The sequence below is a fragment of the Dysidea avara genome, chromosome 5 (assembly GCF_963678975.1).
Source record: "Dysidea avara chromosome 5, odDysAvar1.4, whole genome shotgun sequence".
NCBI classification, from domain to species: domain Eukaryota; kingdom Metazoa; phylum Porifera; class Demospongiae; order Dictyoceratida; family Dysideidae; genus Dysidea; species Dysidea avara.
In genome coordinates this window covers 20,367,756-20,389,167 of record NC_089276.1, presented here as the reverse complement: position 1 = coordinate 20,389,167, position 21,412 = coordinate 20,367,756, and the positions used below count along the sequence as shown (strand labels likewise).

Sequence of the window (21,412 nt, the reverse complement as noted above, 5' to 3'; positions counted from 1 at the left end):
TGATCATTTCAACATCCAGACCTTCATCAAATTCTGTCATCATTCTACTAGGTCTTCTTCCAGTAACAAACTTGAACATGTTTTTACGTCATCTAATCAACAAAGAAACTTCTACTTCAACAGACTTCCTTGAACCTTCAACAGCTTACCAGTAATTGACCTAACTCAACCCTTTGTTACCATTAAATTTCAACTAACTAAAATCCTATGGCAGCATTTTATAAGAAACTTCGATCCAGACAACCAGCATAGTTTCCATTTTACATGTCCTTGTAGCATCTGCTCCAAACATCCCAAGCCACCTAACTTTGATACATTTAGCAGCTAATTTTAATTATATAAGTAATGATAAGTACTTAATTTAAGTTATGGGATCTGGTACTTACCAGATTACCTTTAGTGCAATTGTATACAAACTCACTTTTATTGTTGTACAACCATGTACACCTTTAACATTGCACTATAAAGCTAATAATTGAATAATTGAATTGAATTGAATATCTCTTGGCCTCCCCGCCACCCCCCACCTCTTTGTGAGTACTCGTGATACTACTTCGCTCGTCCAACTGCTCAGATTTTCTATCTTATTTGGCAGGAAACTGTACAAGCAGCTACAAGTCCTGGAAGTGGCCTGAAAGGTAACAGATTGATACATCTTTTGTGTAAATTTCATACGCGTGCTTGCTATCCTTGGAGAGTTATGCTGGCTTAAATTCTTTAAAACCGTTTATCTCGAAACTTCTAATGTGCGATTTGGATCGTTTTTCCAAAATCCAGTCACAATTATTGAATGTACAAAACTTACAGCTACAGTTAGTATGAAGATATAGCTGATTAATCAAGTGTGTGTTGTGGTATTTAGTAGTTCAAGGTGGCCAATTCATACCAATATTAATTTTCTTTTTGAAATGCCTCTGCAGCTATTATTGTAGTGAAATGAAACTCTAGCAGTATAATTATTCTTACTACCTAATCTTGTCTATAAATATTGCTTCTGGGTATATATAGCCATGCACTCATAATGTGGATTCATTTATGGTGTGCCCCCAACCAGTAATCTGATACTATTGAGGTTTCTTTCCAATTGCACTTTTACCCTGATATTCAATTCTGCCTGTTTATAGATTCCGCTTGCTTACTACAGAATAGTAAAGAGACTGGAGAGTGCTTGCATGACTGCTCTATTAGAGTATCTTGATCTTGCATACAAACAACCCTGCCATTTTTGGTAGGACCCGAGTTTTACTATGCCTAACTCTATGCTTCATCAGTGGTGTCTCTGTCAAATGTTGATAAAACTATACTAGTCAATTTTTACCTGGATTATACCACTACATAGCTATAACCATGTATAGCTATAATGCAAACGAAAAATCAATCCATAATCACGTGATCCATTTCTGGTTGGAAACTAATACCATTAGGTGGTCACAACATAATACCTAAATCACTTGCTGGAGAAACTAAACTTGGAGTTATTGCAGCCACGCCTCACATTTTAGTCTCATACGTGCTAGGAAGAAATTTCATGCCGCTTAGCTTGATGGAAGGAAAGCTCAGATCCATATGAAACTTGCGCTGTGCATGAAGTGATAACCAAACTATATTGCTGTATAGTGAAGGTTTGTGGGCTTTCCTTTTGTTGATTGCTGGGTTGCTCCGAATCAAAAAATACGTGATTTTCGGCCGATTTTCGGCAAAGAGTAGCTCCGTACCAAATCCACAGTAGCAAATCGATCTATTTCTGCTGTGGGTTATAATCAGGTATAGACCTGGACTATATATACCAAGTATGGGAAGGAACCCATGCTTCATCCGGAGAGCGCGTAATTTTTCATGATTTCCAGCATAAAACAATCGCTATTCCCGTCGTATGGAGAAAGATAAATAAGTTTTGTTGATACGCAGAAAATACTTTGATATGCCCTGCAGGTTGAAATAGTAGGGGACAATTTCGTGATTATCGATTTTTTTCATTGCGGACCCTACCAATGGCTAAGGGCTCCCCACATTTTTCACCATTTTTGTGTTGTGACTTAATTGCGGAAAAGGCTCATTACTCAGTTCTATCGTATGTAATGTAAAAATAATTGTTAAATAGAAACAACATTTGATGGCTTTCCCTTCGATTTTCCAAAATATTTAGTCATTTCCAACTGCTTTTGAAATCTGAAATCTTACAAAAATTCAAAGATTTGAAATCTTTGAATTAGTGATTTGAATCTTTTAATCTTTCAAATTAGTGATTTGAATCTTTTAATCTTTCAAATTAGTGATTTGAATCTTTTAATCTTTCAAATTAGTGATTTGAATCTTTTAATCTTTGATTTGAAATCTTTTACTGCTGAGGACGAATTTCCTGACTTTGACATTGGTTAAGTTAAGTACGTAGGTAGTAATAAGTATATAGTTAGGTAATAAGTAGTAGTATGGTGTAGTTTTCAGTATGTACGTGTGTTATGACCATAAAAAAAAAGATTTGAAATCTCGTACAGGATATTTGCGCTAGTTGCGGACCCCTCGGGCAAAAGCTAGCTGGCAATGAACCAGTAAAAATCACTCTGTATATACCCTCCAGTGCCTAACTGGTAAAGTTGATAATAACAGGGGCGGATCCAGGAGCTGGAAAGGGGAGGGGCACAAACAGAGTAAGTTGTAGGTGGTTGGGCAGAACCAGATTCTCTATTTCAGTGCCGGCTGCATTTTTGAAGCAGCAAATAATCACCTCTTAGTAGGGTGTCACTGTTAATTTTTGTCATTTTGGCCTTTTCAGATGGTTGTAAAGTCTTAAAAGCTGTTTAAAAGATTCTGAATGTCTTAAACAATAATCTAAAGACATTGTTTTTATACTCAAATTTGTGAGTTTTACAATCATAAATATATATATATATATATAAACAACAGCAACATGATAATTATTTTAGAGACACTTAGTACGGACGAAGGTGCTGGGTGACAATGTTACAGTTAGTTTGACTTTCGTTCGCTTTGGTTTCAGGTGAATTTGTAGTAAAATGTGCATATTTTCATGAGTTGATAAACTGATCTTGGCCTGACAAAGTACATATATACCATTAGGGAGAGGAAGTTTCCATAACAGGAGTTAAGATATTACTGTGTACTACTGTACTCTAAATGATGCACATTTTCAGTAGCATTACACAATTAGGCGGTTAACTCATTGGAGTGATTGGAGTGATTTCAGTGATCTGAGTGATTGGAGTGATCGGAGTGATCTGAGTGATTGGAGTGATCTGAGCGATTGGAGTGATCTGAGTGATTGGAGTGATCTGAGTGATTGGAGTGATCACAGTGATTGTAGTGATTGGAGTGATCTGAGTGATTGGAGTGATCACAGTGATTGGAGTGATCCAAGTGATTGGAGTGATCACAGTGATTGTAGTGATCTGAGTGATTGGAGTGATCTGAGTGATTGGAGTGATCACAGTGATTGTATTGATCTGCGTGATCTGAGTGACTGGAGTGATCCGAGTGATCCAAGTGATTGGAGTGATCTGAGTGATCGGAGTGATTGGAGTGATCTGAGTGATTGGAGTGATCTAAGTGATCTGAGTGATTGGAGTGATCTGAGTGATTGGAGTGATCACAGTGATTGTAGTGATCTGAGTGATTGGAGTGATCTGAGTGATTGGAGTGATCTGAGTGATGGGAGTGATCTGAGTGATCACAGTGATTGTAGTGATCTGAGTGATCCGAGTGATTGGAGTGATCCGAGTGATTGGAATGATCTGAGTGATCTCATTCAGATCACTCAAATCAGTTAGATCACTCCAATCACTCAGATCACCCCAATCACTCCAATCACTCAGATCACTCCAATCACTCAGATCACTGCAATCACTCAGATCACTTCAATCACTCAAATCACTCCAATCACTCCAATCACTCAGATCACTGCAATCACTCAGATCACTCCCATCACTCAGATCACTCCAATCACTCAGATCACTCCAATCACTCAGATCACTCCAATCACTCAGATCACTCCAATCACTCAGATCACTGCAATCACCCCGATCACTCCAATCACTCAGATCACTCCAATCACTTAGATCACTCCAATCACTCAGATCACTCCAATCACTCAGATCACTCCCATCACTCAGATCACTCCAATCGCTCAGATCACTCAGATCACTGCAATCACCCCCAATCACTCCAATCACTCCAATCACTCAGATCACTGCAATCACCCCGATCACTTCAATCACTCAGATCACTCCAGTCACTCAGATCACTCCAATCACTCAGATCACTCCAATCACTCAGATCACTCCAATCACTCGGATCACTCCAATCACTCGGATCACTCCGATCACTCCAATCACTCAGATCACTCCAATGAGTTAACCGCCTAATTGTGTAATACTACTGAAAATGTGCATCATTTAGAGTACAGTAGTACACAGTAATATCCTAACTCCATGTTATGGAAACTTCCTCTCCCTAATGGCATGTGACAAAGTTTGGTAGCTATTTTAATTAGAAGCACGGCTGGCTCCTCCACAAGGTGAGGGGGGGGAATTTGCCCCAAAGCCCCCGTCCTGGATCCGCCATTGAATAACAACAACAGCTCCACAACCTTCACAGTTGAATCTAACCAACACTATGGAAAAGGTGGGATATAAGATGGTTATTTACCACAATACCTAAAATAGCTTATATCAAATATAATGCCCACACTCAGGGGCGGATCCAGGAGTTGGCAAGGGGAGGGGCACAAGAAGCCAAGTTGTAAGTGAGCCAGATTCTAATTCAATGTTGCATTTTTGAGGCAACAAATAATCACCTCTTAGTAGTGTTTCACTGTTGATTTTTGCCATTTTTGCCTTTTCAGATGGTTGTGAAGTCTTAAAAGTTGTTTTAAAGGCTCTGAATGTCTTTAACAAATACAACACGATAATTATTTTTAGAGGCGCTTAGTACGTACGAAGGTGCTTGGTGACGATTTCACAGGTAATTTGACTTTGGTTCGCTTTGATTTCAGGTAAATTTGTAACAACTGCTAGTAAAATGTACATATTTTCATGAGTTTCTTGGCCCAACAAAGTTTAGTAGTTATTTTAATCAGAAGTATGACTGCCAGTGGCTCCTCCACAAATTTAGGGGGGGGGGGGCATTTGCCCCAAATGCCCCATCCTGGATCCGCCATTGACACTATACCATCACATATATGGTTTCAGTATGTTTAACACATTAACTAAAGCCTTACATGTGATTGTTAGTATACTACAGGTTATATCAAGCTTTTTTGTATTCAATAAGCCACTGGATATACCATCTTATATCCCTCTTTTTTCATAGTGCAATCCAGGCCTTTTCAGAAAGTTTCAAAACAAAACAGCATTGAGACTCACTAAAATGATAATTATTTTAGAGGCGCTTAAACATCATAACGGAATTTTCAGTGATTTCAGAGGCAAAAGTATGAAGCTTAACCAGTAAAAAAACTCCTGATATAATGCACTATGTACCATATAGCCCCCTTTCAGTTGTGCTCCTTGGTACTGGGGGTGGTAGGCAAGGGCAGTACATCTAGCCTGGGAAAAAATAATTTTTTTTTAATGTACCATATAGCTTAAATATTTTGAGGGGTAAACAGCTATTTCGAGATTGAGCAATGTTGCTAGAAAAAAAGGTTTGCGGATTTGCAAACACTCCCAAAATGTATTAGCTAGACTATATTATGGAGGTCTAAATATTAAATTTTCAAGGCTTATATATATATATATATTTAGCCTAAATATTGATCATGGTATATATATATATATATATGATAATGGATCCATACATTGTGACAGATGTTATTAGTAAAGCATTTGACAGTGTCCCACACCAGAGACTTCTTGTAAAACTCAGACATTATGGCATTACTAATAACATCTGTCACTGGATCAGTACCTGACTTACCCAAAGATCTCAACAAGTAGTATTAGATGGTGCCTCATCTGAATCAGTGTCCGTTCAGTCTGGAGTACCTCAAGGAACTGTCCTTGGTCCCTTGATGTTTCTCATAATATACATTATTGACATCACAGAGAGCATAAGTTCATAGTTACGACTATTCGCTGATGATTGCATACTTTACAGAACTATTACTATTGAAGAAGATGCTATCCAACTACAAAATGATCTCGACCATCTATTTGCCTGGGCAACAAAGTGGCAACTACGTTTTAATGTAACAAGATGTACTATTTGCGCTTCACCAGATCTTTATCACCTATTCTATTCAATTATAAACTGAATGATTGCAATTAACAACATCTAGTCAACACTCCTACCTTGGAATTTTATTAGATAATAAACTATCTTGGTCATCTCACATAAAAAACACAGCTGCTAAAGCCACCAAAACTTTAAACTTTCTCAAACGAAACCTTAGTAGTTGCTCGCCAGAAGTAAAAGCATCAGCTTACCTCACCATGATTCGTCCTGTAATGGAATATGCTGCGGTTGTATGGGACCCATACTATCAAACTGATATCCAACAGTTAGAGAAAGTGCAGCATATATAGAGCTGCAAGATGCATTGGGTTTTAGTAGATACAATTCAGTCACAAATATGTTACAACAGCTTTCTTGGCCAAGTCTCCAAGTATGTCGTAAGATATGTAGGTTACAAACACTATTTAAAATCATCTACAATGAGTATACCCTTATCTATCCCATCCTACTATTTAGAAATGGAAAGAGCCACTAGACAATATCATCCTAGACGTTACATTCTTCCTACTTCATCCACCAACATATTCCAGCATAGCTTTTATTTCAGATCAATTTGTGATTGGAACGCTTTACCACCCAGATTAATTGATCATGATAACATTCACTGTGAAAAAAGCTCAGAATAATAAGGTCTATAACAGTCTTATTATGCTAGTATTGGGATGAAATAGTACAGCATATATTAATAGATTAGGACTTTACTATAACAATCTTATTGAATACATTTAAGACAGTCATATATTAGAGATTAAATCACTAGTATAGTGTGGTGTATTATCAGACTATATTAAGCCTATTTCAACCATATATTGGCTACTATACTACTGTACTTTTTTACTTTCCTATAATCTGTGGCTACTTTAATTAAATAATTTCTATAATTATATTTGTAATGAATTTAATTCTGTAAATATGTTAAAACCACAATAGGTACAGCTAGTAAATCAATGTCTCCTTGGCCATGACAGTATCAAATCAATTTCGTCATTTATCAGTCTTTATCCAACTGCAGCAGGTAAGACAGTAAATACAATTCACAAGTTCCATTACAAATTACCTGTATTATCATCACTATGTAGAACTCTGTGACAATCTGTTAGTTGTCTGGTAGAACTGTCCCACAGCTCTAATACAAAGATGGTAAATGTAATGTGTATTCTGGACAATTGGACTTACAGTTTGTAACAATAAGAATCTCATAAAACCGAGACCTTGTCTGGAAACCTAGTATTACCATGTAGAATGGCGGCTAGGAGTATACTTACTTACAGATGTTAGCAATAAGAAGAATCTCCTAGAACTGAGACCAAGTCTGTAATTCCTACCCTATTGAAAAGAAAATGAATAAAAACACAATCAGGCTTAATGCACTTACAGCTCTAAGTAATTAGAAGATGACGTTGAACAACTCCGTGAAAAAAGAACAAAACTGCCCACATATGGTCGCTACCAGATTCTTTAAAGGAAGCAGCTGCCATTGAAGGAAACTAACACTGCAGATGTTGTACACTGACAGCCTGTAGAACTAAGAGGTTCGACAAGAAACTGTACCTCTGAAGAGATAATATACAAAATCATAACAGCAGACCATGCATACTCTTACCGTTGATGGCTGATGAACTGTGTCCACTCGTCATCCGCCATAAGCTGAGATAACAGGATATAAAACATGTAATACGTACACAGCAACACCAAAGTTGAATCATTTGCAGGCCATTGTCATGCAATACACAATAAACAATTTAATACGGCTAAACCTATCGTACAAGCTATCATTTTAGTCTAATACTTACTCATCTAGAGCTGTTTTTGATTGCTTCCATCGAAGGAATTGTCCACTTGGCCGCGCCACTTCACCACTGGCTACAGCCAGCCACGGGATGTACAGTTGTGGTCCATAACTATCATCGTGGCTCATTGGACGATGGCGCAGATCGCGCATACTCTCTCCGCGAGATACACCGTCATATCACTCACATTTACAACCTCTGATACAACAATAGCGACAAAGATGGCGACTTAATTGCATCTAATACGCATGCGCACACCCAGGGCCGCCCACAGGGGGGGCAACTGGGGCATTTTGCCCCGGGCCCCAGCCTGAAAGGGGCCCCAGAAGGCCCCATGAAGGGCCCCCTGAATATCTGTTTAAAAGATCGATTTACTCTAATAGAGCAGTCAGATCTAAATACTTTAATAGAGCAGTCACAGTATTCTTCAGAGGAGCAGTGTAGCAAGCTTATAGATAAGGAGATATGGTTGGTGCTGGGTAGTTATTGTCATTTCCAGTAGGTTGTGACCCTTTTTTTTTTTTTTTTTTTTTTGGGTCTTCACCTTACAACTTGGGTGAAGGGCCCCACTTTAACTCTTTGCCCTGGGCCCCTTAATTTCTCTGGGCGGCCCTGCGCACACCACTGACCCATTCAATTTTAAACAGGCATTACTATGAACTTTTGCAGGTGTGCTAACTGTGCAAGAAAATCTAGATTTGTATGACTCTTAGATTGAATAATTAATTTTTCTGGTATTATATGCTTTACCGTATGAAAATGTGTGCGTATGAAATTATCACAACAAACTGAAGCTAGTTAGCTAGCGACAGTGATTAACAGAAGTGTAGCTACTTATTGTAAAATCATCATGACTTTGTTTGGTACAGTAAAAAAATCTTAAGTCACATGAGATGGTGAAGCTAAAAATGAGACAATAATGAGATCTGATGGTGAAGCTAAAAAGTTATCACATTTAGTTACGTAAACAAAGCCATACAAAGAATGTGTAGTAAACTAAAGTATAATCTGTTTCCCATAATATAAGATGGGGTTTATACTAAAGTATAAGATAGTTAGTATAATGCAAGACTATACTGAGATTATTTGTATAGTTTAAGCCATTAGATATACCATCTTATATTCCTCTTTTTTCACAGTGATTGACCAATTTACTAATGAAATCCAGCAAATTTAAGTCCTAACTTCTGTATGCTTGTAATCATTGTAACTATGTTTGTAATTGCTAAATTTTCCTGAGCTAATCAGCACTGAGTGCTGCCTGCTCAGTAATAATAAATAAATATATAAATACTGAAAACTAGACCATAGTAGTACTTATTACCTAACTATATACTTATTACTAGCTACGTATACTTAACTTAACCAATGTCAAAGTCAGGAAATTCGTCCTCAGCAGTAAGCGAATATTGGCGGAGTATCATTTTCACATTGTACCTCCACAAAGTCACAGACAGTTGCTGGAGAAGTTGGCGCCTAGCAAACTTTCGAGGCTAAAATTTTCACTGATAACCCCAAAACCACGAAATCAGTAAAAATTCCTACCCTTTGTAATATTTTGGCTATACTTTGGTGATTATAATATTTGTATGGTTATTTTTTTTTCCAAGAAATGTGCAGCCTCAGTTTGAGGATTAATGCACATATGAAACATGCATACAAAATGTTTTACAATGTGATTGATTATGGGATTACTGATTGGTAGGGGAAAGTAATAATAATTTCAGTTGGTGCTTAAAAATTTGTAATGATTGTTGTTGGATTAGGTCAGGTGGGAGTGAATTCCACAGTCTTATTGATCTAGGGAAGAATGAATTACTGTACTGATTGGTCCTTGCATAGATGTGATGAAATCTTTGGTCATGTGGTTATACATTAAAACTAAGTAAATTTTTATCACCCACACGATCCGTAGATAAATTTCGGGCACTATTTTCACAAGGGATTTCAGCTGAAAACCATTGCAACCCCCCTGCATCCGCCACTGACTACAGTAGCTACTTTAAACCGCTGTACTGTACTAGTAAAGCAAGGGGGTGACACACATGTCGATGATTAGTTATAACATTATACATTAACAATACGTAGTTTATGATCACGTGTAATAGGTTAGGAATATGACGTCACTTTGTACTTTGAATTTTGTAGCACATGTAATCAATAGTAGTGACAGTATTGTGTTGTTGTTTTTTTATGATTAAATACGGGTAAAGGCACAGCCTGCATACCCGATCAATGCAGTAATTATACAAAAATAACTCTTGAATCAATTAAATGACTTATTATATAGTTATACAACGGCCACGAGTGCTCTGCCTGATATAAACGCACGAGCCTGAGGGCCGTCAGGCCCGAAGGCAAGTGCGTTTATACAGGTAGAGCACGAGTGCAGGTTGTATAACTGTTATGTACCATTCACCTAATAGGTGGGGAGAGTCTCACAAGACAGCTGTAACACTTATAAAGGCCAGGTTTCTAACATCGATTGTGGGTAACCAAGCCTGACGTTGCGATGACGTTCCCCCTGCAGTACTGCAGCCACCTGAGATATTGAAAGCTAGTACGCTATGGGTTATATCACTAACCTGCATTCGCTGTTCCACTCTCATCATGTAGTGCTCAGCATGCCAGCGTGCCATATAGACTAAGCACCAGACTAATCGCCATAGTGATTCTCTCGAGCGAAAAAAATCAGCTAAATAGACGGTTTAAGTAAACAAAACCTAACTACTAAACGATATTAGTCTAATTCTTACTATTCACACTGGCTAAACTCGAATCTGGTGGCATGACAAAACTGGTTACCACAATCGAACGTAAAGGTTAGTATTATTTAGAATATATTTGTTTTATTGAGTCATTGTCGAAGTGGACTACAGTTTAATCTGGGCTAAGATGGCACCAGACTAGTAAGGTGTATAAGTACGTTTATATATAAGTAGACTAGAGTTGTGGCCACCCGCGTTGGCTTTTTCGATCGCCATTGGCTGCTTGTAAACATTATACGTATTGGTGACGTTATGGCCCACAATCGACCTTTACATGTCAGGCTATAAAAGAATTCGAGTGATCTGTGAAGTGTCTTTCCACCTATTAGGTGAGGTGTCGTAGTGGTCGTCAACACCGGCACTTGTGCTATGCTGCACAAAACCGCAGCCAGTGCAATATCTGTATATTGTACTGCGGTCGGTGCATTATAACTTATAATGCACTCGTTGTGGTCTACAAAACCGCAACCAGTGCGTTATAAGTTATAATGCACTCGCTGCGGTCTGCAGCAGTGCAATATACAAATTATGGCACTGGCGGTGCCTTTGAACTGCCCACGCAGAGTGGTACATACAAAAATAAATCTTGAATCAATTAAATAACTATCTAATAATGATTTAAAAGTGTTAATCGAAGAACTATTTACAACATAATTAGGTAAACTATTCCAATTGTTGGTGATTCTATTGATAAAGTAATTAGATCTACACAATAGTCTTGAAAGTTCCTTAAACAATTTGAATTGATGCCCCCTGGTGATAGATCTTGAGTACGTATATATATCAGTAAAATCGGTGGTGAAATAATTGTTAAGAATTTTGAAAAGAAATATTAGATCACCTCCCAATCGTCTATAATGAAAAGATGGCAAATCTAGTTGTGTCAACCTCTCCGAGTAAGATTTGTCTTGAAGTTGTGGGATGAGATGAGTAGCCCTTCGTTGTATCTTCTCTACCTTTCTGTTGTCTAGGATGTAATGAGGCCCCCAAATAGGATTATTGTATTCCAAGATAGGTCGAACTAATGTATTGAACAAACAAGTTAGCATGGTAGAGTCAAGGTATTCAAATGATTTCTTAATCAAACCAAGTACTCAGTTAGCTTTGGTAGTAGCTTGAGTGGTATGATGGTCGAATTTGAGCTGATCGTCAAAAACAATACCGAGGTCGCTGTGCGTTGCATTGATGTCAATAAATATTCCGTTGAGACAGTAAGGACCATAGTGGTGGACTGGGCCGAAGTGCAGGTGTTTGCACTTGGAAATATTAAAATTCAAAAGCCACTGTTGTGACCATCTTTGAAGTAAGTCTAAGTCACTCTGTAACGCAGTATAGTCTTCTCTATTTCTAATGACTCGAAAGATTTTTGTATTATCAGCAAACAATAGCACCAGACTTGATACAATTGATGGTATCTCATTTACAAACATCGTGAATAGTAGGGGACCCAGCACAGAACCCTGGGGGACACCACTAGTAACTGGAATGGTGGAAGATTTATGGCCAATAAGTACAACTTGTTGCACTCTGTTAGATAAAAAGCTTTCAATCCATTTTAGCACATTTCCATGAATACCAAACGATGTTAACTTTTGCAATAAACGTCGGTGTGGAACAGAATCGAAGGCTTTTTGGAAATCTAAATAGATCACGTCAATAGAATAGCCCTCATCAAGATGATGAGTTAAATAATCCAGCATCAGAAGCAATTGAGTGGAACACGATCTTCCTGGTATAAAGCCAAATTGATAGGGAGACAGTAAGTTGTTTGTGGATAGGTGGTTCAGTATATGATCTTTGACAATGGATTCCATTAACTTGCTGAAAATAGAAGTGAGGCTGACTGGTCTATAATTGCAGGCCAGATTCCGTGCACCTTTTTTGTGAATAGATGTTACATTGGCACACTTCCAATCTGAAGGTAAAGTGCACTATTTAGCGATTTATTAAACAGGATAGATAATGGTACAGAAATAAATTCACTTACTGATTTGATAATAGTTATAGGCCATCCGTCTGGTCCAGAGGATTTATTACTTTGTAGAGTTATTAGCTTGCTGAAAACAATTGCAGGAGTGATTTCAATGGAGTCATCAAGAAGAGGGGAACTAGTTGAATCAACTGTTGGAATACTTGTGGTGTCCTCACAGGTAAATACACTAGAAAAGTATTCGTTAAAGTGAGTAGCCATTTCAGTATCGGAATGTATTGCAGAACCATCCGAGGAGACCAACTCGGTAACACCTGGGCGTACTTTTGTCCTTGAGTTAACATAATGCCAGAATGCTTTAGGCCTAGATCTGACACCTTGAGCCAGATTCTTTTCGTAGTCTTTTCTAAGGTTAAGAGTCAAGCTTCTAAGCTGATTATTTACTGACTTAAAGTTTGCAAGGTCTATGAGAGAACGAGTCGAGAGGTACTTTTTCCAAAGATGATTCTTTTTCCTTTTCAAACTAAACACTTCAGAGTTACTGTATAGGCTTTTCTTCTCCTTGGGCTTGTAAGTAGGAACGCAATTGTCAAGAGCATCCTGAAAGATCGACCTAAATTGCAACCAAGCATCGCTCATATCAAGGGGGTCCAATAAGGATACCCAGTCAACATCACCAAGAGTTTGCTTCATTAGATCAATATTTGCCGCTCTTGTATTATATTTCAAGTTGTCAGTCTTCTTCGGCTCCAAATAGCACAAAAGATCAAACTGTATACAAATGTGGTCGCTATTACCCAAGGGTGGAAGATGCAACAAGTTTGTAACCATATTCTCTTCGTTTGTGAATACTAGATCGAGTAGGCTTGGAGAATCACCCTGTCTAATTCTTGTGGGCTTGTTAACATGCTGAAACAAGAATAAATCATCCACTGAGTCGAGAAAAGGTACTATATGAGAATTAGTAGTTGAACCTGAAAGGTCTGACCAAGTAACTTCTTTAAAGTTGAAGTCGCCACATACTAATAAGTGAGAATAGTTATCGAGTTTGGTAAATAAATTACAAAGAGATGAAACACTAGTACTGAAATCACCCGTAGGACTACGATACAGACAGCCAACTAACAGTGAATCAGATCCGCAAAGTTGAATTCTAACCCATACTTGATCTTCAAGATCAGGTGAGTGAAAAAATACTTGATGAGCCTGCAGCTTCTCAGAGACAAATATTCCAACTCCGCGTATGTGAGAGGTGGCAGGGGTATATGTGTCTGGATCAAAATTAATGTAAAGAGAATATCCAGGAAGTGCCAGTAGAGCTGAGCTAACAGTAGAATTTGGTGGTTTAGGAAGCAATTCGGTAATAATAATTATGTCAGGGGGGTGGGTACCTGTAATTTGAGCTGAAAGAAGATCACGCTTATTTAAAAACTGATCAGCGTTTGTATACAAAGTTCTTAACATTGTATTACTTATCATTACTGAAGAACCAGCAAGACTTCTATCAGGAACAATTAGTAGCCTGCTGAGTGTTGGTGGTTTCAGCAATTATATTTACACGGGGTTGTCTCTGTGAAATAATGCCATTACGAATTATCAAATTAGTTTCTCCATTGGCCTTCCTTTGTTTTAACTCGTCAACAACCCTTTTGTGCTTAGCACGTTCAAGTCTTGTTCTATCAGGGACAAGGTATACTTTGTTGTACTGTTCGTGTCGCTTCAGAAAGTGAGAATGAGAAAGCATGAAAGTCTTGTCGTCAACATCTTCAACAGTCAATAGTAATGGTCTGTGTTTATTAGGGATCTTTGGTCCCAAACGAATAGCCTTGGTTACATCCAGATCCAATTTGAAAACTGTGTCACTTAGGGCCTTAAATGATTGAATATCAACGTTTCGGTCAGTGGACTCCGGGAAATTGTATGCGACAATGTTATTTTTCCTTCAATCTCTATCTGCCATCTCATCTATAATGTCTAGAGCATTACTAGATGGACCAGCTCCTTGAGTGCTGGATTGAGCTGGAGCACCAGTGTCCATGTTAACAGCAGACTCAACAAATTTGGAGGATATAGATTGCACCGAGTTGTGTAGTGTTTGTTGTTTGATAGTCAAATCAGCAATTTTCTCACTAAGGTCAGTCAGAGTCTTAGATAAACTGACAATTCTGTTCCGTTGTTGTGCTGGTGTTTCGTATGTATCCGTGGCGATCGTGGCGAACAGTGAACGAACCGAGCTATACTAATCAACAGTCCCCCACATTTTTGGTGCTGTGACCAGCAGAAGTCCGTCTGAAGAACGAAGCCAACCCTACCGAGCTAGTTGTGCTCGCCTCTCTAGTCCAAGTAGCTATTAACCCGTCACTAAAACGTCGTGGTACCGTGGCAGAATAAGAGAACGGTACCCAGAAAGGCGAGTACCCCATACTCAGTGAACTGTTGTTGCTGTTCCTGCGTTACAGGTTTTTCAGTGGTTGGCATTAATTCGAAGACAAGTTCGTCACGGCATGGATGCACTCAAGCGTCATCGTTTATCACGTCGCGGATATAGAAGTCACCTTACCAGAATAATTACTGCAACTAAAGATATTATTGAAAGAGACCCCAGTGAGCTTACAGAATCAGATTACACCTCATTAGTGGACTGGCAGAAGCAACTTGATCGAAAGAAGGAGATCCTCACTGACATTGATGCTAAGATAATTGGTCTTATAGAAGAAGAAGGGGAACTGGAATCTGAGGTTCTTGAAACTGAAGAGATCCAAGAGACAATCTCCCAACAGGCAGCTCAAGTTGATAGAGTTTTAAGACTATATCGCCGCACTCATCCAAACCCCAGCACTGTTATAACAGGAGTCACTCCACCACAGGTCCCATCTTCTGATGAGAACAATGAAGAGTCTACCGCCTCATCTGAAACAGTGAGTATACCTGCTACAGATGACACCCATCATACACAAGTGATTCCACACAACAATGAAACACAAACAGTACCAGTCACAGTCACACAACCAGAGAATCATGTGAGCACACTCTCTGAAAGCCATGCCACACATCCAGTAATCCCCACAAATGCTGTCACCTCAGAAAGCCATGTAGCCCCAATCCCAGCAAGCCATGTACCAAGCAGCAGTGGAGCTACCACCCGCCTACCTAAGCTTAGTATTCCAGTTTTCTCAGGTGAATCATTACAGTGGCAGTCTTTCTGGGACTGTTTCGAGGCAGCCGTACACAATAACTCATCTCTAAGTGATGTTCAGAAGTTAAGCTATCTGCGTGCACAACTACAACATAATGCTGCAAGAGTTGTGGCTGGTTTCCCACTAACAGGAGTCAATTATGAGCATTCAGTCACTTTACTGCGACAAAGATATGGCCAACCACATAAGCTAGTAAACGCTCACATGAACGCCCTACTTGAGATACACAATCCAATGAACTCATCATCAGCTCTACAACTATTCTATGATGCAGTTGAAAGTCACGCACGAAGCCTCTCTTTACTTGGCAAGTCCCGTGAGACATGGTTCGTTGTTAGTCCCTATCATACTGAACAAGCTTCCAGCAGATGTCAGAGTCAACTTGGCAAGACAGCACGGCAGTGATGAGTGGACCATTGATGAACTACAAGGTGCTTTACTTACAGAGATCAGAATTTTAGAAATGGGTTCTCACCACCCCCAATCTAACTCAACTCAGTTTACAGCTTCATTTCATGCAAGCTCTGTTCGTAAACCTTCACGCACAGCAAGTGATCTCCCAACTCTGAAGAAGTCAACATGTGTGTACTGCAAGGGACCTCATGCTCCTGGTACCTGTGAAGCCATCAAGGACCACCAGAAACGTTTGGATATAATTAAGCGAGAGAAATTGTGCTTCAATTGCTTGGGCCATCATAGAGTGTCTAGTTGCAACTCCAAGTATCGGTGTCGTAAATGTGGCCGTAGGCACCACACAAGTATCTGTAATGAAATAACTAGAAATGGAACTCAAGTACAGCCAGCTTCTCAACCAGCAACCTCTGAAACACAGGCCACAGGGAACACTGTCAATACAAACTCAACAGCTTCACTCACTGCTCTGGCCCATCCTCCATCACACAGCATGCTTGGTAAAGACAATACTTGCCTGTTGAAAACTGCTGTAGCAACAATTACTTCCTCTTCACATGCAGAAACTAGGGCCAACATACTATTTGATGAAGGGTCTCAACGTTCCTTCCTGACCCAAGAATTGGCAGATTTTTTGTCACTGAAGCCTTACAAGAAGGAAAACATTTCTCTTGCTGCATTTGGTGCGAATCAATCACACCACAAGAGCATGGCAGTTGTAACTGTGTATGTCAAGACGCAATCCAAGGAACACATTTCTTTATCAGTCCTTATCGTCCCTACCATTGCTGTCCCACTGAAGATAAGTGCTACCGCCAGAGTAAGAGCACTACCATATCTGCATGGATTACAGTTAGCCCACCCTGTCAACACAGATGGAGACTTCAATATCTCCCTCCTCATAGGAGCTGACCACTACTGGGACATAGTGGAAGACCACATCATTAGAGGGGACGGTCCAACTGCTACTAGTTCTAAGATTGGTTACCTGCTTTCAGGACCAGTTTCACATACACACTCTCTCAATGTAGTAACGAGTGCCCTTCACGTATCCACCCAGCACAATGAAGATCACAACATCCAAAAGTTTTACGACCTTGAGACAACTGGAATAGCAGTAGAGAACAATTCAGACAAACAGTTTTTACAAGGGTACTCGCGGACATGTATTACTCGTCTTCCTGATGGTTCATACTGCACCAAATTCCCGTGGAAAGAGAGCCACCCATCACTGCCAACTAACTCTAATGTATGCAGGAAGAGAACATTGGCTCACCGTCTTTCACTAACACCAGGTCTCCTACAAACATACAACAACGTTATCTGTGATCAACTCAACAGAGGTTTTATTGAAAGAGTGTACACACCTGAAATACCTGGCCTGACCCATTTTATTCCTCACCACTGCGTCAAAAAGAACTCAATCACAACACCAATCCGCATAGTGTACGATTGTAGCTGCTGTCAATCAAAGGATCATCCCTCCTTGAATGATTGTTTACTCACCGGTCCTCACTTTCTAAATGATCTATGCTCAATCATCCTTCGTTTTCGTACACTCAACCATGCCATCTCCACTGATATTGAGAAAGCCTTTCTCCATATCCACCTTAATGAGAGTGATAGAGATTACACCCGCTTTTTGTTGGCTCAGTGACGCTACAGATCCCAACAGTGAGCTCATCATGTACCGCTTCAAGACAGTACTCTTCGGAGCTGTAAGTTCACCATTTATGTTGTATGCTGCACTGTACCATCATTTACAATGCTATAACACACCACTCTCACATGACATCCAAGCCAATTTATATGTTGATAATATTGTGTCAGGGTGTGAGACAGAATTGGCTGCAACCCAGTATTACAAACAGGCTAGAGTCATTATGTCAGAGGCCAAATTTAACTTAAGATCATGGGTATTGAATAGTTCACAACTTAGTTTGATAAAACGTCAGGAAAACACTGCTGACTCCACTGTACCTGCTAATGTCCTTGGTGTCCACTGGCATACTGATACAGACAAACTATCACTCGTACCCAAGAACACCACTTTGGCTACCATAAATCTAATTACTACGCGTGAAGTCCTTCAAAATTCATCGAAGGTGTTTGATCCACTTGGACTAGCGGCTCCAGTTACCATCTGCTCCAAGCTTCTAATGCAAACCCTCTGGCAAAAACACCTGGAATGGGATGAACCACTTGCACCTGAGCTCTGTGAGCAATGGCAGTCTATAGTCACAGACATCAAGCAGTTACCACAGTTTAATATCAATAGACGATACTTTACCATCACTTACGAGAAAAACAATGTACAACTTCATGTATTTGCTGCCAGCACCAAGGCCTATGGTGCTGTAGCATTTCTCAAGCTACAACAGGAGTCTTCATTTGTTATGGCGAAATCCCGTGTTGCTCCACTCAAGCGTCCAACCTTACCTCGCTTGGAGCTCATGGCTGCATTGACAGCTACACATCTTGCCAAATTTATCATTGATTCCTTACAACTACACAACACCTCTGTTTTTATGTGGACTGACAGCCAGATTGTGTTGTACTGGATCCATAGCAAGAAGACCCTTCCACAGGTTGTTTCTTCTCGAGTAAGTCAGATTCACAATGTACTACCATCAGCTTCCTGGGGATTTTGCTCAACCAATGACAACCCAGCAGACCTTCTGACAAGAGGTATTACTTATGACCAGCTACAGTCTTCCTTGATGTGGCTTAAGGGACCACCTTGGTTACTGTCTGATAACCTTGGGCCAGAGTGGAAACCTACAGAAGCCCTTCAGCTACAGGTTTCATTAGTGGAAGCTGAAGAGACTGCTCAACCAGAGACACAAAGTACTACCTCTGTTGAAGACACTGGCCTTCACTATATTCTTGATGTTTCAGCATACCACAGCCTATCACGACTCCTCAATGTTACTGCATATATTTTAAGATTTGTGAGAAACATAAGAAAGCCATCCATCAAGTACTCAGGTCCTATCTCCCCTGCAGAGCGTACACAAGCTAACTTGAAATGGATCCAAACTGTACAACAGCAATCATTCCCTGCCGAAATCCAGAACATCAATTTTCAATTAAGTCGATCACCTTTAGTTCGTCAACTCCGTTTATTCATAGACAAAGGTGGACTCATTCGTTGTGGCGGGAGGATTCATAATGCCCCAGTCTCTGAACTGGTGAAATTTCCTTACTTGCTACCAGCCAAACACCCGTTCACCAGAATCATTATCTATGCAGTCCATGAGAAACATCTACACGCTGGAGTGACTTCAACATTGACAGCCATCAGACAGAGCTACTGGATTCCCGGTAAAGGACAGTTGATACGGAAACTTCTTAGACATTGTGTGATCTGCAGGAAGACTGAAGGAAAGCCATATCAAACACCGGATCCACCTCCCCTTGTCAAGTGTAGAGTTCAAGAGACACAGCCCTTTGAAGTGACTGGTGTGGATTTCACTGGCACCTTATATGTGAGAGACACAGGTAAAGAGAGTAAAGTGTATGTGTGCCTCTTTACTTGCGCAGTGACCAGAACCGTGCATCTTGAGATAGTAACTGACCTCACCACCGAGAACTTCCTACAAGCCTTCAGGAGATTTAGCAGTCGCAAGTCTTTGCCCAAGTTTATGTTATCGGACAATGCGTCCACTTATTTAGCAGCCGCTGATGAACTCAACAAGTTGTTCAGTTGCAAGATCTTACTAGATGCTTTAAGTCGGAAGGGAGTTACATGGAAATTCATCCCGAAGCGTGCCCCCTGGTACGGGGAGATTTTGGGAGCGACTTATCGGCTTGACTAAGACTTCCCTTAAGAAGGTACTCGGAAGATCGTATGTGAGTCTACTTGATCTACAAACAATAATCATAGAAATCGAAGCCATTCTCAATGACCATCCTTTAACGTATGTCTCCCCTGACCTTAAGGACCCAGAACCACTCACTCCAGCACACTTGCTGTATGGTAGGAGGATTGTTTCTCTCCCACATCCAATAACCGAAGGAGATGAGATTAGTGACCCTGATTATGGCTCCAACTCAGAAGTGAAAAGGAGAGCAAGAACCATAACAGTGTTATTGAACAACTTCTGGAGAAGATGGAGGACAGAGTACCTCACATCCCTCAGGGAATTCCATCGTGCAACAGGAAAAAACTCCCAGATAGTCAAGAAGGGTGAAATTGTTTTAGTCCATGATAACACACCCAGAGCCAGTTGGAAACTCGCAGTAATCGAGGATGTCATTACTGGACATGATGGACTCATCAGAGCTGTTAACATTCGCACAAGCAGTGGCAGGACAAATAGACCTATAAGCAGACTTTACCCACTCGAGATAACAAGTAAGACCGATGTTGAACCTGTTAACTCAGATGCTACCAATAGCCAGGACAAGTTAGATTCTGAGAGCAATCAGCAGAATACATCACAGCCACAGGACATCCGCCCCACAAGACAAGCAGCTATGAAGGCCCGTGCAAGAGTAGCCGAATGGACCAGTGTCTTGTGTGGCCCCCCGGAGGATGTCGATGATTAGTTATAACATTATACATTAACAATACGTAGTTTATGATCACGTGTAATAGGTTAGGAATATGACGTCACTTTGAATTTTGTAGCACATGTAATCAATAGTAGTGACAGTGTTGTGTTTCGTATGTATCCGTGGCGAACAGTGAACGAACCGAGCTATACTAATCAACAGTCCCCCACAATACAAGCACTCACTGTATAGTCTCGTGCCCAGACCGCTTTTTTTCCTTTTTGTGTAGGGGCGGAGAAAAAAGGCACGCGTGCCGTATTTTCTATTGTTGCTTCGAATTCGTTAACAGGCCTTTGCTATTCATCACCACTAATCAACGATCCCCAAAAGTTGTAGATCCGGCTGCACAAAAAATGTATTGGAGATCCACCAGACCCTTTTTTCTCCGCCCCCACATAAAAAGAAATAAGCGGTCTGGGCACGAAACTACTCACTAGGTAGATCTGCGACCGCGGTCAAAGTCAAGGCTACCAAATGGGTCAAAGGTAAAAATTTCCAACCCACAATTGA

General features: G+C 40.0%; 2 protein-coding genes and 2 long non-coding RNA genes across 5 annotated transcripts; 2 read left to right on the top strand and 2 right to left on the bottom strand.

The window, feature by feature from the left end:
• Positions 1-7,120: 7,120 nt before the first annotated feature.
• LOC136256404 (uncharacterized) lies at positions 7,121-7,503 on the bottom strand. The gene is made up of 3 exons (XR_010701509.1): positions 7,426-7,503; positions 7,307-7,375; positions 7,121-7,255 (listed from the first exon to the last, which is right to left on the bottom strand). It is a non-coding gene; the product is annotated as an uncharacterized lncRNA (long non-coding RNA).
• Positions 7,504-7,512: 9 nt separating this feature from the next.
• On the bottom strand, positions 7,513-8,267 carry LOC136256403 (uncharacterized). Of its 2 annotated transcripts, XR_010701508.1 has the most exons (4): positions 8,043-8,267; positions 7,853-7,896; positions 7,625-7,802; positions 7,513-7,575 (listed from the first exon to the last, which is right to left on the bottom strand). It is a non-coding gene; the product is annotated as an uncharacterized lncRNA (long non-coding RNA). The 2 variants fall into 2 exon arrangements; XR_010701507.1 differs by lacking the exon at positions 8,043-8,267 and having other exon boundaries at positions 7,853-8,034.
• Positions 8,268-16,397: 8,130 nt separating this feature from the next.
• LOC136255093 (uncharacterized) lies at positions 16,398-18,002 on the top strand. Its single transcript, XM_066047813.1, has one exon. The coding sequence runs from the start codon at positions 16,398-16,400 to the stop codon at positions 18,000-18,002; it is 1,605 nt and encodes a 534-aa protein (XP_065903885.1).
• Positions 18,003-18,030: 28 nt separating this feature from the next.
• On the top strand, positions 18,031-20,896 carry LOC136255092 (uncharacterized). The gene is made up of 2 exons (XM_066047812.1): positions 18,031-20,077; positions 20,232-20,896. Exons 1-2 carry the CDS (start codon positions 18,031-18,033, stop codon positions 20,894-20,896), a joined length of 2,712 nt encoding a protein of 903 aa, XP_065903884.1.
• The last annotated feature ends 516 nt before the right edge of the window (positions 20,897-21,412 follow it).